A 17,544-nucleotide genomic window follows, 5' to 3' on the forward strand; every position below is an offset into this window, starting at 1 on the left:
TTTCTCTTAATTTGCTTTACTGTGCTAGCTAGGACTTTCTATTAAGTAAAGTTGAATTTACCATAGAGTTCTGGTAGATGACATTGATCAAATTAAGGGAAGTTCCCTTCTGGTCTTAGTATAGTAAGAGTATTTGCTACAGTGCTGGATTTTATCAGATACTTTCTTAGGAACATTATCATCTTCATTTTCTTTAATATTTAATATGGTATATTGGATAAGTAGATTTTTAAAAATCTAAACATTTCTTTTTCAGTAAAGATTAACTAATGTGGGGAAGCAAAAGAAGGAATACATGTATACGTAGCTTTATTAAATATTAAAGATTTATTCAAGCAGCGGAGAAGCAGATCTTTGATCATTGAAATTCACTCCTAATTCAAAAGTGTAGTCACTGATTTCAACCCATTCTTTTTTAATTTTTTTTAATCTTTTTATTTGTTCTAATTAGTTGTACATGACAGAATGCATTTATACATTATGATAAATCATATAAATGGAATGTAATTTCTCATTTTTCTGATAATACATATTGTAGGATCTTATCAGTCAGGCAGTCATATATGTACATGAGGTAATAATGTCTGTTTCACTCTACTTTCCTTTCTACCCCTACACCCCTTCCACTCTCTTCATTCCCCTCTACCTAATATCAACCCTTACTTTTATACAGATGGTTTTTTCACAAAATTTAATTTTTACCTCAAATGCCCGCCTTCCTATGGAGAGGTTGGTCAACAATGAAATGATACACTAAGAGTGTAGTGAAAGTAATGGAGGGCTGGGGATATAGCTCAGTTGGTAGAGTGTTTGCCTTGCAAGCACATTGGGTTCAATCCCCAGCACTGCAAAAAAAAAAAAAAAAAAGAAAGAAAGAAAAGAAAGTAATGGAAAAATAGAAGAGGGTTATACAGGAGAAATAATTCTGTCCTGTTTATTCACTAGTTACAACTCTCTAATGTGTGAAATACTAGTTGCAAATGACAATATTATAGTAATCTAGTAAAGAAAATTTACCTGTAAGATTAAAGGAAGAGCAAAATAATATTAGTTACTATATATTTATTTCCCTTTGTCTATTTACTTTTAAAATTAATCCAGATCAATATGTGTTTAAACTTAAATTTGGTTTGTATCCTGACAGCCTTTGTGGGTTTTTTGTTTTGTTTGTGGTACTGGGCATAGAACCCAGAGCCTTGCACATGCTAGGCAAGTATTCTACCACTGAGCTACATCCCAGCCACTCACACCTGCTTTGTTTCTTTTTCCCCCAAGGCAGGCCTTGAACTTATGATCCTACTGCTTTAGGCTTCTGAATAGCTGGGATTACAGTATGTGCTACCATGCTCAACTCTGCCCGCCTCTTTTCTTACGCACAACAATATTCTCACATTTTTCTACAGAAGAATATAATGTTTACACTTAAACTATTTTGGATTTGAGTAAGATATCTAGAATACTATTACAACCTTATCAATCTTTTTTTCTTTTTTGTGATGCTGGGGATCAAATTAGAACTTCACACATGCTAAGAATGCCCCCCCCTTTTTTTAATGAGTTGGAAATTAGTGTTTCTAAAGTTTATTTGGATGGAAGGTTAGCAGTGAATATTAATTCCTCTTAAGTTTTTCCCACAGACACATTCACGAATGTGTGTGTGTGTGTGCACACACACATATATATATATATGTAGATATATATATTTGTGTGCAAAAAATATATATGTATGTGTATATGTGTGTGTGTGTGTGTGTGTGTGTATGTATAGTTTGTAATAGAGAAAAAACCAACATGTCCATCTTTAAGGACATAAAGCATATCCATGCATTGGGATATCCTACAGCTATTTAAAAAAAAGATATAATTCCATATTAGTCCATATAGATCTTCTGTAAGATCTATATGAGAAAAATATCAAAGTCCAGGCTAGTGTTTCAAATATTTTATCATTTGTGTTCTTTTTATTATGAGGGGAAAGGAATATATATTCAGTTATCATGGAATAATATGGAATAATATATAGTCATTAAAAAATGTACTGACACATGTATAATCCCAGCTACTCTGTTTTTGTTTTTGGTACTAAAGATTGAACCCAGGAGTTTACCACTGAGCTACATCCTCAACCCTATTTATTTATTTTTATTTGGAGACAGGGTCTCCCTAAATTGCTTAGGCTTCACTAAATTGCTGAGTCTTGCCTTGAACTTGCAATTCTCCTGCCTCAGCCTCCCAAGTTGCTGGGATTACAGGCGTGAAACACAGGGCCTGGTATTCTGTAGGCTGAGACAGGAGGATCACAAGTTTGAGGCCACCCTCTGCCATTTAATGAGACCCAAAAAGGATGAGGATGTATCTCGAAGGTAGAGTGTCCCTGAGTTCAATCCTCAGTACAAAAAAAAAAAAAGTACTGACATAAAAAGATCTCTAAGACATGTTAACTTTTTAATGAAATAAGAACATAGAGCATTTATCATCTGATCTCACCTAAAAATTATACCTACATTTTTATCTTTGTAAGTGCATGTAAAAGGAGAAAATGTATACATATCTAACCACAAATGGTTAAATTTTTTTTAGAGCTACTTGGAGAAGGTTCAGACTGGGGAAAGTCTTTACTATGTATATCTCTATATTGTTTTCAGTTTTTATGATGAAACTTCATATATTATTTCTATGATTAAGAAAGTTAAAATAATATGTGCATACTACAAAATTAATATTTTAAAGACAAAAATCTTCCTAATAACATTAAAAAATACCCACAGCCTCACCAACTTACAAATATCCTGAGAAAATTACTGTTAAAGCCTTGATAAATATATTTCCAAAGGTGAGGGACATTTTATGGAGGACATTTAATCCTAAATGAAGGAGAGGAAAAGAAAGAGTACTACATAAAAAGTTCACACTTAACAAACTGTGGGCATGTCTTTTTTTGTTGTTTGGTTGGTTTTTACAGTACTGGGGATTGAACCCAGAGCCTTGTACATGCTAGGCAAGCACCCTGCCATAGAGCCACATCTCCAGCTCTTGTGGGCATGTTTGTAGTTGTTCTGTTTTGTTTTTGGAGACAGACTACCACTAAGGTGCTGAAACTGGTTTCAAATTTACTATCCTTCCTGCCTCAGTCTCCTGAGTAGCTGGGATTATAGACATGCATTGTCATACCCAACAAGGGCATGTTTTTTGAATAATATATAACATGGTAAGCATGAAGCTTATTGTCTATTTCAGTTTTGCCTTTCATTGTATTCCTAATGCCTTTATAGCACCATAATAATCATCAGTATTTAAGAAATGAGTGATAGTGGTTTAACCATTGGTGAAGCTCTTCTAGTTCCAAAATCCAAGGTTAATAAATCATGCTGATAGACTATCGTAATAATATTGGACAGATACTCCTTTGTATCTGTAGCTTGAATTTAAGACCACTATCTTCTTAAATCATTATAAGACGGGAAACTCATTAACATAAACAGTGTAGTGGGGTATAGAAATTTCTAGTTTAAGAAAGAATGTGGTATGGTAGTGCACACCTGTAATCAGTCCTAACTCAGAAGGCCGAGGCAGTAGGATCACAAATTTAAGACCAGCCTGGGCAACTTAGCAAGACTGTTTCAGAATAAAAAGGACTGGGGATATAACTCAGTGGTAGAGCACTGGGTTCAGTCAGTACTACCAGGGGAAAAAAAAAGAAAGAGAGAGAGAGAGAGGGAGAGGGAGAGGGAGAGGGAGAGGGAGAGGGAGAGGGAGGGAGGGAGGGAGGAAGGAAGGAAGGAAGGAGGGAGGGAGGGAGGGAGGGAGGGAGGGAGGGAGGGAGGAAGGAAGGAAAGGAAGGAAAAGCCTTCCTACAGAAGGCTACAGACCTTGTTTCATGCCTTACACACTTCTCTGTACATGAATTAGAGAATGGAGTAATTCAGTGACCCATGATGAAAGAAATAGTTTATAAAAGCTATAGTGACCTTTCTGTTCTTATGCCCTGACCAGAGGTCAAAGCTGCTTATTTTCAGAAAATTTTATATGTAAAATAGTTTACTTTTTATTTCTATTCATTTGCTTTCCTATGCTAACTAGGACTTCCTATTAAGTGAAATTTAATTTGCCATAGAATTTTGGTAGATGACTTTGATCAGATTAAGGATGCTTTATATCTGGTAAAATTCACCAAAGATATAAAACCTGAATTAATTAGCATTTAGAACAACCTAACTATAAAATACATGGATATAGCAATAATTTATTGAATTGTTTTTATAGTTAGAATTTAGGTAACATCAGTAAAAATAAAGTTATAAACTGTTATATATATGTGTATATAAAGTTTACACTTAGTTCAACAGCATGTTTTTTTTAGAAAATATTTTTAGTTGTAGATGGACACAATATCTTTATTTTATTTATTTTTATGTGGTGCTGAGGATCGAACCCCTAGTGCCTCATGCATTCGAGGCAGCGATCCACTGCTGAGCCCCCAGCCCCAACCCAACAGCATGGTTTTTGAATAGGAAGAAATAACATGGTCGTATGTAGTCATAGTTTTCATCATTTCTCCATTGTTTTTATTAGCACATAGTAACCATCTATATATACATATTTATATACACATTCACATATACACACATACAAATGTGCAGAAGGGATCATTTTTAACTCTGTAGATATTATTTAGCCTGGAACCTAAGATGAAGTTTCTGAATTTTTTAGGGAAACATTAATTTGTACTATTTGTGTTTTTTTTTCTTTAGTTTCTGCCACTGCCTTCTACAAAGCACAACCTGTAATTCAGTTCATGTGTGAAGTTCTTGATATTCACAATATTGATGAGCACCAAGGACCTCTGGACTGATTCTCATCGGGTAAAATTCACCAAAGAGATAAAAGGTGAATTCATTTTCATTTAGAACAACTTGACTATAAAACATATGGCTATGCCAACCTTTATTGAAATTTTCTTTATAATTAAAATTTATTTGTGTAATATCAGCCGTAAAAATATACATAATTTATAAAATGTTACATTAAATTTATCTTAGTGTTTGAATGAAAATTAAGCCAAGTAATGCAACTAGTATAGATACCAGCTAATTTGTTAATACTTTCCCTTACTGGCTGAAAGGAATAATACTGTCTTATGGGAAAGTGCTTCCATAATATTGTTAAAATCATTATTTAAACATATTCTAATATATTGACTTGTTTATTTTTCTTAATAGTTCTTAATTTCATTCCTTTGAAAATTTATGAATAAGGGGATAGCCTATTTCATGTATTGTTCTAGAGTTGTAAGTTAGCTATTTAATGTACATTACAGAGCTGACTATTACTAGCCTATTTTACCTCGTAGCTAAAATATACAGTGGTGTTATATATACATTTAACTCACATAAATTTATCCCTATTTGGTCTCCCAAGAAAAAAATACCTTTAATAGTGGTCTAAGATTTATATTTTGTGTATATATTTACTCTCCATATATGTACAGTTTTAAATGCATTTAAATATATGCATACATTTTGTGTCCAAAGTATGCTGTACTTTATCAGAAATTTAAGGAGTTTTTAAGAGTAATTTTGATCATGTACAATTATTGCCTTGCTCATGACTTTAGAATCAAATCCTCATGTAAGATATGACTCCACTGTATTTAGTTTTTTATTTAGACATGAAGGAAAGTTATTTTCTAATTAGAATGAGTAACATAAATTCTGTTTATATTAAATGTAGATCTTAAATAGCCAGAAATAACTACATTGTTTTTAAGATTTTACCTATTTGTTGCAGATAATTTTCAGCTTGTGGTTTGAATGAAGCATTCAAGTTTATTCACTGAACATCTTTCAGTTCCCCAAATCAATTAGAGTAGCTGAATATACATCTGCTTGCTCCAGTTATCATTCATTCTTTACCATTCAGTAGCCAGGAAAAAGATAGTCATTGCAATAAAACATTAAAAAGAAAATCCTGCTTTGAAAATAAGCATCCATTTTTCTCAAATTATTTAAGTGCCGAAATAAGAACTATTAACTATAACTGTTTTGTAACCATACCATTGTCCTTTCATAATCTGTATTAACTGCACAGTTAGCATTGTCAGGAGGTTAGTGCATTACCTGCCATTATATATGTGATCATCTAAATGCCATGGTTTCCAGTGGAGTTGCTGCTTAGTTACCACCTCTGATATCATGAAGTCACTTACATTATTTTGCGGTAACTATGCAATCAACTCATATCACCACTCTATCACAGAAAATACAAGATCTGTACAGAACAAGGATTCAACTGCTGCCCGAAGAGCATGGACTCGATCTTAACTTCAACTGCTCAGGGGCCCAAAGAAATGACTGAAAAAATGACTAGAAAGCATTATAAAGTTGATGTTATAGTGAAGGTAAAGCCAAGTTTATAGGTTAAATATTTATTAAAGCCAAAAAAATTTTTTTGTTGGATGGAGGGTTTGGGGAGGGACCTTGGCAGAGAATTATCTAGTCCATTTTTTAAAATTGCAACTTTTTGCTAGTTCCCTGGAGTTTGGTCTAATTCTTAGATACCCATGATCCTAGATCTGGGGTAAAAACAATCTGGGTTAGATCTAATTGACAAACCAATGATTTTTTTTTTTTTTTTCTCCTAAGTGAAGAAAGCTTTTTTTTTTTTTTTTTTTTTTTTTTAAAGGCTATTTAAAGTACATGATGTTTTTCTACCATAGTAAGTCAAGAGTCAAAAGAGTTTTGTGTTCTGTGCTACTTGGATTTAATTTTTAGTTGTCATGAGAAATTTGATGGTAACTGTTAAATATGGATACAAACTGTGCTATATTGAATATTTTTAGCATATTCATTATATTCCACTTGAACTTTCCCCCAAATGTTTGATAATAACTTAGGGTTTTGTTGTTTTGTTTTGGTTTGGTTTTTTGTTCAGTAATTTGTAGTAAACAGTAGAAATATTGAGGAAAATATATGGTAAAACTGTAACAGGTATTTAAAAGTACCATTTTACTTTTGGTAAAGCTTTTTTGATAGGTATGTAGACATTAGTAATATTTTTTTTAATTCAGGGGAAAGACAAAAACAAATTGTTAAGTGGTGAAAATAACTGAAATGTTTTAAACTTTTTTGTTGTTTTCCCCTAAACACATTTTTATATCTTGTTTACTTCATATTATTGGTATTTCCTTCTTATAAGGCTTTCCCTTACATTTTGTAGTCTCCTTTATAATATAAAGGCATAGGAGATTCTGTGCCTGATCAGAACTTTCAGTCTCATAAAGGTAGCTATAATGAAAAAGTACTTCTCCCTGATACAGTTAGGAGTACTTTTCAAGAAAAACCCATACCAATCTGGTACAGGAACACTGTGTCCACTTAACATTTTACTTTGTGTTCCTATGTCAGAAGAAAATATTGCTTATTAATATGAGTGAATTTTATATTTGGTACTACAGTAGAAATTAGATAAGAAAACAAATTATATTGTATCAGGGTTTCTCAGACTTGTCCCTGTTGACATTGTGGGCTGGATAATTCTTTGTTGGAATGGGAGGTGCTGTTCTGTACATTGTAAGATATTTAGGAGTATCCCTGGCCTCTACTGACTAGTTGCTAATAGCACCCCCAATTTATACTAGTCAAAAGTGTCTCCTTATGCTGGGCGTGGTGGTACAGGCCTGTAATCCCAACAGCTCAGGAGGCCGAGGCAGGAGGATTACAAGTTCAAAGCTAGCCTCAGCAACTTAGCAAGGACCTGTCTCAAAATAAAAAAGGTCTAGGAATATAGCTCAGTGGTAAGCACCCCTGGGTTCAATCCCAGGATACCCGCCCGCCCCCCCCCCCAAATTTTTTTTAAAGTCTCCTTAGATAATGGGATGTGACTTAGTGGTAAAATGCTTGCCTAGGATGCATAAGGCCCTGGGTTTGGTCCCCAGCACTCCCTCTCCCCACAAAAAAGTCTCCAGACATTGCCAACTGTTCACTGAGGGGGCAAAATCACCCTCAGCTGAGAACCACTACATATAGGAACTACAAATATGAAAGAGAAATAATACAAAAAGGAATAAGCAAGAATTCTGTCTGAGATCTAAAAATTGTCTTCTATCTATCCCTTTTTAGATTTTTGCCCCTGGAGTCTAGGCCAAACTTTAAAAATGGAGTTGTTCATCTGTAACCAATGGCCACTATTTGTCTTGTTTGTTAACATTCCTGTAGGTTGCTCTAAAACTTCATTGGCCAATGATAACTAATAGTGAGGTGTAACTATTTAAATTAAAATTAATGGTAATGGAAATAAAATTAAAATTGCAGTTTTTCAGGCACACGAGCCACATTGCATGTGCTCAGTAACACATTACTAATGATTACCATATTAAGAACACAGATGTAGAACATTGCATCATCTCAGAAAATTCTATTGATCCCAAAGAGACAAAGACTTATAAACAGATGCAAAATATAAATCCTCTTTTGCAACCCAGAACTCATTGTTCAGTATGAGTTTTGATATATATAGGAAGGAATATTAAGATATCTAAAAAAAAAAAAAAAAAAAAAAATTCATACCAAAGAATTTCAGTTGATGATTTAACACCCATTTCTTCACTTTCTAGAGTTGGCATTGGAGCCTTGAATTCCACACCCCCCCCCCCCCCCCCCCCCCCAGTTCATAGGTGGATTGCCCCCACCCAGGAATGCCTAAAATCATTGCTTAATTTTGTGTATGTACATTTTTCTGAGAGTTTATTGCTTTCATCAGATATTCTAAGGGGTCAGTGACTCTATAAGAAGGTAGGAACCACCTGGTTTCAGAATTATTTTGGTTGCATTTGATTGCTTCTAGTCAATATGGTAGAAGTGCTGTGTCACTATATTACCCTTCAATAAAATGATCATTACACTTCTGTTTAAAGGGCCTGTCATTTTTTCTTTCTTGCTTTATACATCTTTGAAGGGCTTCCTTCTTGAGCTTTATGAAATTCTGATCTTCAATCAGTATGTGATGACTGGACTACTTAAATACACATACTTTGAAGATTATAAACTATCTTGAGAATTACTGCAACTCCTCTTTCATTCCTTCTTCCCTTTCCTAGCATGATAGACCAAATTTATTATTAACTGGGTTTTTATTAATGGAGTGCTTTGTCCCTTGACCTTTGGGCTTTGAAATTTTTATGATTCTATGTATTATGAGTGGAGCTTGATAGGGTAGAGAAAAGGTTTGACATTAGGTCTACCATGGTAGTAACCATTATTGGCAATGTTTATGTATAAAATTATGTAAATATCACATTGTATCACAGATTTTGTTTGCTCAGAATTGAATTTTTATAGTAGTGAACAGGCTTTATAAGTATAAATATTTTTCATGTGACAGTTCTGTAACCTGCATTTTTCTTGTTGGGAACAGGTCTGAAGGTTGAAGTGACTCATTGTGGAACAATGAGACGGAAATACCGTGTTTGTAATGTAACAAGAAGACCTGCCAGTCATCAAACGTAAGAAAAGCAGTGGTGATATGAGGCAGCTCACTCTAGGTAGTGGGTTGGGAGTTTTGCTGGCTTGTAGTGGAATAAGAGTTATTCATATCTCCTTTTTTTCCTCTCTGCCCCACCAGCTTTCCCTTACAGCTAGAAAATGGCCAAACTGTGGAGAGAACAGTAGCTCAGTATTTCAGAGAAAAGTACACTCTTCAGCTGAAATACCCACACCTTCCCTGTCTGCAAGTGGGACAAGAGCAGAAACATACCTACCTGCCGCTGGAAGTAATGTCTTTTTGCTACTTATGAATATCTTCCTGTTCATCATTCTTTTGGGGTCTTTTATGACCTATAACTTACCTCATACTCTGTTACCTATTTTGGAACTTAAATTCTTCTTAAAATTTATTTTAAATTTTCATTAAATGAAAGAATATAGAAATTAAAAAATAAATAAATAAAAAAAAAAGAAAAAATATAGAAAAGTTCAACAGTAATGCTACCACTCTAGTCTAACCACTGTTAGCAGTTTAGATACTTCTTTCAATCTTTTTATCCTGTATACATTTTCCCAAATTAAAATAATATTTTAAAGTAGTTTTGTTTACTACTTTTTTATTAAACATATTAAAAATAAGCAATTTAATGATATAGATTTAAAAGTTTTATTTTACATGTAATTGTCACTGAGAGCTAACAAAAAGATACTTGTACATCTAGTATAAAACTTTTTTCTATTTGTAGGTCTGTAATATTGTGGCAGGACAACGATGTATCAAGAAGCTAACAGACAATCAGACTTCGACTATGATCAAGGCAACAGCAAGATCTGCACCAGATAGACAAGAAGAAATTAGCAGATTGGTTAGTTCTTAATCCTAGAAAATGGGAATTTAAAACATGTTAGGATGAGTTTCTAAAAAAATGCCCTTACCAGCCTATATCTTATTGCCATTTCTTCGACCATCAGAATTAAAAATAAATAAATTTGATAGAATAGGCAAAATTAAAAGTATAAGGCTGCCCAGACCTTAACTCACCCTGCTCTTGAGTACCATTTAAACTGCCTAAGCATAGAGAAGAAAATCTGGAAATATGAATATTCCCCAGAACAACTCAGTAACATTTTCAAAAGCAATATTAAAGATTATTAGAAAAGGGATTCAGAACTGGCTTTTTTTGTTTTGTAAGCCAATTACAAAAAAAAAAAGACCATTTTTTCCTTACAAAGTTGTAAAGAGTGAATAAAAGTTATTATATAACATTAAATTAGGAAAATGCATGCTGGTTCTCATCCTAGAATTTTCTCTAATTCTACTCTAATAAGGTTTTAAAAACTTTCTCAAAAACCTTTAAGAGATATTGACACTTCTGTTTCTATAAAGTCTCAGTAACTAGCAATTCTAAATTATTTATTCAGAAAGACAGTATTGTGTAGTGGCTAAAAGAACAGACTTTGGAGTCTAATAGCCATGGATTTGAAGTTTTGCTTTTTTCACTTAATTTATTATCATAATATGTTTATAGCTTCTAGTCATTTAACTTTACTTAGTCATTTAACTTTACTAAGCTTTAGTTTAAATTTTCTGTAAAACACAGATTATAAAATACCTACTTTTATAACTGTAACATAATTGTGAAAATTAATTATTAAGAACTTAGCTCTAAGCAGGTTTACAGCAGGTCTTCATAAATAGTAGTTATTTTTTATAACCTTACTGTGGAGATAAACCAGCACACAACAGAAATAAATGGCAGTTAGGTTTGAAGAAAAAGATATATTATTGTCTGTTTTAGAAAATTACTTTTCCTGCTTATTTTAGGGAGATTCTGTTCACATATTTAGATTATGTAGTTCTTTAATAGATTTCTACTTGGAGTTGAACAGCATCTTTTTTTTTTGTAACTTTGACCTTCACCCTGAGAACAAGTAAATGTGTTTTGAAAAACAGCTAATATCCAACACTGAATTCTCTTTGTATGTAAGGATATATTAAGAAAAATTTATAAACTATAACTCATTCTGACTTCTTACCATTTCCAGTGTACCCTATTAAATAAACTTTATAATATAGTACTATTTGTCTGAAAATACTGAAGTAAACTTATATAAATCATAAAGTAGTTTTTAAAAGTATTAAGATTTTTAATATTTCTATCAAACTTTATAGGAAATAAATTTTAATAATATGTCTGGGTTCTCTATAATCAGAGATTCTTAATGAAAGATGAGGTAAAAATTCTTCCCTCCCAAAACATATTAGGTTCAATCATTAAAAATTACCATTTTCATGGATCAAAAATAGTTGAAATCTCGGGCTGGGGTTGTGACTTAGTGGTAGATAGAGTGCTTGCCTAGCACATGTGAGGCACTGGGTTCGATTCTCAGCACCACATAAAAAAAAATTAATTAATTAAAGTTACTATGTCCAACTACAACTAAAAGTATTTTTTAAAATAGTTCAATCTTATTATTCAATCTAATACATACATTTAACCACACAATCTAATACATACATTTAAATCTGTATGAATTACCCAGGGGTTCACAGACTTCCTACAGTCTATTCATGACCCATAATCCCTAGTTTAAGATTCTCTACTCTTTGGTTAGGGCACCATTGATTAGACCTATTGCAAAACATATTGATGACAGAAAAAGGAAAAAAAAAAGAGAGGGAGAGGGCTCTAATGAGTAAAGTATGGGATCTAGGGGAATTTTGAGAGTAACTACAAATTTTTCTTATTTTTTTTTTCTTTTTTTTTTTTTCTTTTTTATTTTTTTTTTATTGTAAACAAATGGGATACATGTTGTTTCTCCGTTTGTACATGGCATAAAGGCATAATTTTTCTTATTGTTAGGTAAGAAGTGCAAATTATGAAACAGATCCATTTGTTCAGGAGTTTCAATTTAAAGTTCGAGATGAAATGGCCCATGTAACCGGACGTGTACTTCCGGCACCTATGCTCCAGTATGGAGGACGGGTAAGGCCTCTTGATATCTTAATCAAACATAGGTACTTTGTAAGAATGGAGAGAAGGGCATAATAGCTAAGTGTGGAATTTAGCAAGTTTTTAACTGTTCCAACAATATATTTTTTTTAATTTCAAAGTAAATGTCCTTGCTTGAATTTAGTGGAATTTTTTAATGTTAAAAGTATAAACAATATTGATTTTAAAACAGCCAATTTCATATAAAATATCAGACTTATATCAGTTCAGTAATTTGAAATACTTATTCTTGACTCATTCACATACATTATAAAGTTTTTGTTCTTTCTTGCCATGTTGTTTCTCTTTTCCTTCTGTAGAATCGGACAGTGGCAACACCGAGCCATGGAGTATGGGATATGCGAGGGAAACAGTTCCACACAGGAGTTGAAATCAAAATGTGGGCTATAGCTTGTTTTGCCACACAGAGGCAGTGCAGAGAAGAAATACTGAAGTAAGGAATGTCATTACTTTAGTTTCAGGGCCTTTTTGTATTTAGATTTTAAATTACTCATCTCTTATTCTAACAAATGTTCCCTACATGGAGTATATTTAATCACTGAATTTTTCTTCTTCTTTGGTGATGATGTAAATTGAATCTATGATTTCACCCATATCACTGAGCTTTTAAAAATGTTTTTTCTTGATACTTTGATGAAGATTCCTGAGTGTGTTAGTCATAGTAAAGGCTTTGATTCATGGTCATGGATACCCTAACAAGTAGCTTATGTGGTATAGTAGCAGCATTATTGTCTTTTAATGGCAGGTAGAATAAGTTCAATTCCCAGCTTTGACACTTGCTCACTTTATTACCATGAATAATTTATTTAATCTATTTCCAGAGGCTGAGGCAGGAGGATTGCAAATTTACGGCCAGCCTCGGCAACTTAGTGAGGCCCTGAACAACATCACCCTGTCTCAAAATTTGAAAAATAATAAAAATGGGCTGGGAGGTGGTTCAATGTTAAGCATCCCTGGGTTCAATCCCTTACCAAAAACAAACAAACAAAACAAATGAAGTTCATTGCCCCCATCATTACTCATTTATGCTAACTACAGAATTTTCTTAAATATGATATTGGGTTTTTTTTCCAGTGTAGATGAAAATACATTAAAATGCCTTCTGTATTTGTTTTTAAATTTTTCTTTTCATGTTTTTCATCTCCTCTCAGGGCAAAATCTTTCCTGTTATCTTAGTCTGAGATAGATAATACTATAGAAGTTCTAGACTATATCACGGTTATGGTTCTACCATTTAGCTAACCATTTAAAAACCTTAATATCCCTAAAACTGTTTTCTTCTTTTTTTAATATTTTTTAAAATATTATTTTCATTGTTGATGGACCTTTATTTAATTTGTTTATTTATTTATTTTTTTAAATTTATTTTTATTGTAAACAAATGGGACACATGTTGTTTCTGTTTGTACATGGAGTAACAGCATGCCATTTGCGTAATCATACGTTTACATAGGGTAATGGTGTTTGAATCATTATGTTATTTTTTCCTTGGCCCCCATCCCTCCCACCCCTCTTTTCCCACTATACAGTCCCTCCTTCCTCCATTCTTGCACCCCTCCCACCCCCCATTATGTATCATCATCCACTTATCAGTGAGATCGTTCGCCCTTTGGTTTTTTGAGATTGGCTTATCTCACTTAGCAGGATGTTCTCCAGTTTCATCCATTTACCTGCAAATGCCATAATTTTATTATTCTTTATAGCTGAGTAATATTCCATTGTATATATATATATACTATATATATATACAATAGATATACATACAATATATATACACACACATACATATATATACATACTATATATATACATACAATATATATACATACTATATATATTATATATATATATATATACAGTATATATATATATATATATACACACACACACACCACAGTTTCTTTATCCATTCATCAATTGAGGGACAACCAGGTTGGTTCCACAGTCTGGCTATTGTGAATTGAGCAGCTATGAACATTGATGTGGCTGTATCTCTGAAGTATGCTGATTTTAAGTCCTTTGGGTATAGGCCGAGGAGTTGGGATAGCTGGGTCAAATGGTAGTTCCAAGTTTTCTAAGGAATCTCCACACTGCTTTCCAGAGTGGCTGCACTGATTTGCAGCCCCACCAGCAATGTATGAGTGTACCTTTTCCCCCACATCCTCTCCAACACCTATTGTTGCTTGTATTGATAATCGCCATTCTAATTGGTATGAGATGGAATCTTAGTGTAGTTTTGATTTGTATTTCTCTTATTACTAAAGATGGTGAACATTTTTTCATATGTTTGTTGATTGCTTGTAGATCTTCTTCTGTGAATCGTCTGTTCATAACCTTAGCCCATTTGTTGATTGGGTTATTTGTATTCTTGGTGTAGAGTTTTTTGAGTTCTTTATATATTCTGGAAATTAGTGCTCTATCTGAAGTATGAGAGATATTCTCCCACTCTGTAGGCTCTCTCTTCACATTGCTGGTAGTTTCCTTTGCTGAGAGAAAGCTATTTAGTTTGAATCTGTCCCAGTTGTTGATTCTTGCTTTTATTTCTTGTGCTATGGGAGTCCTGTTAAGGAAGTCTGATCCTAAGTCAACAAGTTGAAGATTTGGACCTACTTTTTCTTCTATAAGATTCAGGGTCTCTGGTCTGATTTCAAGGTCCTTGATCCATTGTGAGTTGATTTTTGTGCAGGGTGAGAGATAGGGGTTTAGTTTCATTCTGTTGCATATGGATTTCCAGTTTTCCCAGCACTCTTCTTTGTTGAAAAGGCTATCTTTTCTCTATTGCATATTTTTGGCACCTTTGTCTAGTATGAGAAAAATGTATTTATTTGGGTTTGTGTCCATGTCCTCTATTCTGTACCATTGATCTACCTGTCTATTTTGGTGCCAATACCATGCCGTTTTTGTTACTATTGCTTTGTAGTATAGTTGAAGGTGTGGTATTGCGATACCCCCTGTTTCATTCTTCCTGCTAAGGATTGCTTTAGCTATTCTGGGTTTCTTATTCTTCCAGATGAATTTCATGATTGCTTGCTCTATTTCTGTAAGGTACATCATTGGGATTTTAATTGGAATTGCATTGAATCTGTATAGCACTTTTGGTAGTATGGCCATTTTGACAATATTAATTCTGCCTATCCAAGAACATAGGAGATCTTTCCATCTTCTAAGGTCTTCCTCAATTTCTTTCTTCAATGTTTTGTAGTTTTCATTGTAGAGATCTTTTACCTCTTTGGTTAGATTGATACCCAAGTATTTTATTTTTTTGAGGCTATTGCAAATAGAGTTGTTTTCCTCATTTCCCTTTCAGTTGTTTCGTCACTTGCATATAAAAATGCTTTAGATTTATGCGTGTTGATTTTATAGCCTGCTATTTTGCTGAATTCATTGATGAGGTCTAGAAGTTTTCTGGAGGAGGTTTTTAGATCCTCTAAATACAGAATCATGTCATCAGCAAATAGTGACAGCTTAAGTTCCTCTTTTCCTATTCGTATCCCTTTAATTTTTTTAGTCTGCCTAATTGCTCTGGCTAGAGTTTCAAGGACAATGTTGAATAGAAGTGGTGAAAGAGGACATCCCTGTTTTGTTCCCATTTTTAAAGGGAATGGTTTCAGTTTTTCTCTATTAAGAATGATGTTGGCCATGGGCTTAGCATAAATAGCCTTTACAATGTTGAGGTATGTTCCTACTATCCCTATTTTTTCTAGTGTTTTGAGCATGAAGTGGTGTTGTATTTTGTGAACGCTTCTTCTGCATCAATTGAAATAACCATATGATTCTTATCCTTAAGTCTGTTGACATGATGGATTAAGTTTATTGATTTACGGATGTTAAACCATCCTTGCATTCCAAGGATGAACCCCACTTGATCGTGGTGCACAAGTTTCTTAATATGTTTTTGGATACGGTTTGCCAATATTTTGTTAAGGATCTTTGCATCTATATTCATCAAGGATATTGGTCTAAAATTTTCTTTCCTTGATGAGTCTTTGCCTGGTTTGGGTATGAGGGTGATATTAGCTTCATAGAATGAGTTCGGTAGGGTACCCTCCTTTTCTATTTCCTGGAATACTTTGAGAAGTATTGGAATAAGTTCTTCTTTGAAGGTCTTGTAGAACTTGGCTGAGAATCTGTCTGGTCCTGGGCTTTTCTTGGATGGTAGATTTTTAATGGCTTCTTCTATTTCATTGCTTGATATTGATCTGTTTAAATTGTGTATGTCCTCCTGGTTCAGTTTGGGAGGAGCATATGTCTCTAGAAATTTGTCAGTGTCTTTGGTAGTTTCTATTTTGTTGGAATACAGATTTTCAAAGTAGCTTCTGATTATATTCTGTATCTCAGTGGTGTCTGTTGTGATATTTCCTTTTTCATCATGAATTTTAGTAATTTGAGTTTTCTCTCTCCTTCTCTTTGTTAGTGTGGCTAAGGGTTTGTCTATTTTGTTTACTTTCTCAAAGAACCAACTTTTTGTTTTGTCAATTTTTTGAATTGTTTCTTTTGTTTCAATTTCATTGATTTCAGCTCTGATTTTAATGATTTCCTGTCTTCTACTACTTTTGCTGTTATTCTGTTCTTCTTTTTCTAGGGCTTTGAGCTGTAATGTTAGATCATTTAATTGTTGACTTTTCATTCTTTTCTAGAATGCACTACAGGCAATGAATTTTCCTCTTAGTACTGCTTTCATAGTGTCCCAGAGATTTTGATATGTTGTATCATCATTCTCATTTACCTCTAATAATTTTTTTATCTCCTCCCTGATGTTTTCTGTTATCCATGCTTCATTCAATAGCATATTATTTAGTCTCCAGGTGTTGGAGTAATTTCTGTTTTTTATTTTGTCATTGATTTCTAGTTTCAGTCCATTATGATCTGATAGAACACAAGGGAGTATCTCTATTTTTTTTTTTGCATTTCCTAAGGGCTGCTTTGTGGCATAACATATGGTCTGTTTTCAAGAAGGTTCCATATGCTGCTGAGAAGAAAGTGAATCCACTCATTGATGGATAGAATATTCTATATATGTCTATTAAGTCTAGGTTATTGATTGTGTTATT

The 17,544-nt window shown here is 33.4% G+C and overlaps 1 protein-coding gene across 1 annotated transcript in view; it reads left to right on the top strand.

The window, feature by feature from the left end:
- LOC306655585 (protein argonaute-3-like) overlaps positions 1-17,544 on the top strand; it is a 114,017-nt gene that overhangs the window by 65,597 nt on the left and 30,876 nt on the right. Inside the window, 7 exon segments of the mRNA XM_079130147.1 lie at positions 4,752-4,846; positions 4,848-4,887; positions 9,412-9,499; positions 9,619-9,766; positions 10,226-10,345; positions 12,344-12,466; positions 12,793-12,926. Of these exon segments, the coding sequence (XP_078986273.1) occupies positions 4,752-4,846; positions 4,848-4,887; positions 9,412-9,499; positions 9,619-9,766; positions 10,226-10,345; positions 12,344-12,466; positions 12,793-12,926 (748 nt within the window).

The sequence above is a fragment of the Sciurus vulgaris genome (genome assembly GCF_902686455.1).
Source record: "Sciurus vulgaris genome assembly, chromosome: 1".
Classification (NCBI taxonomy): Eukaryota; Metazoa; Chordata; class Mammalia; order Rodentia; family Sciuridae; genus Sciurus; species Sciurus vulgaris.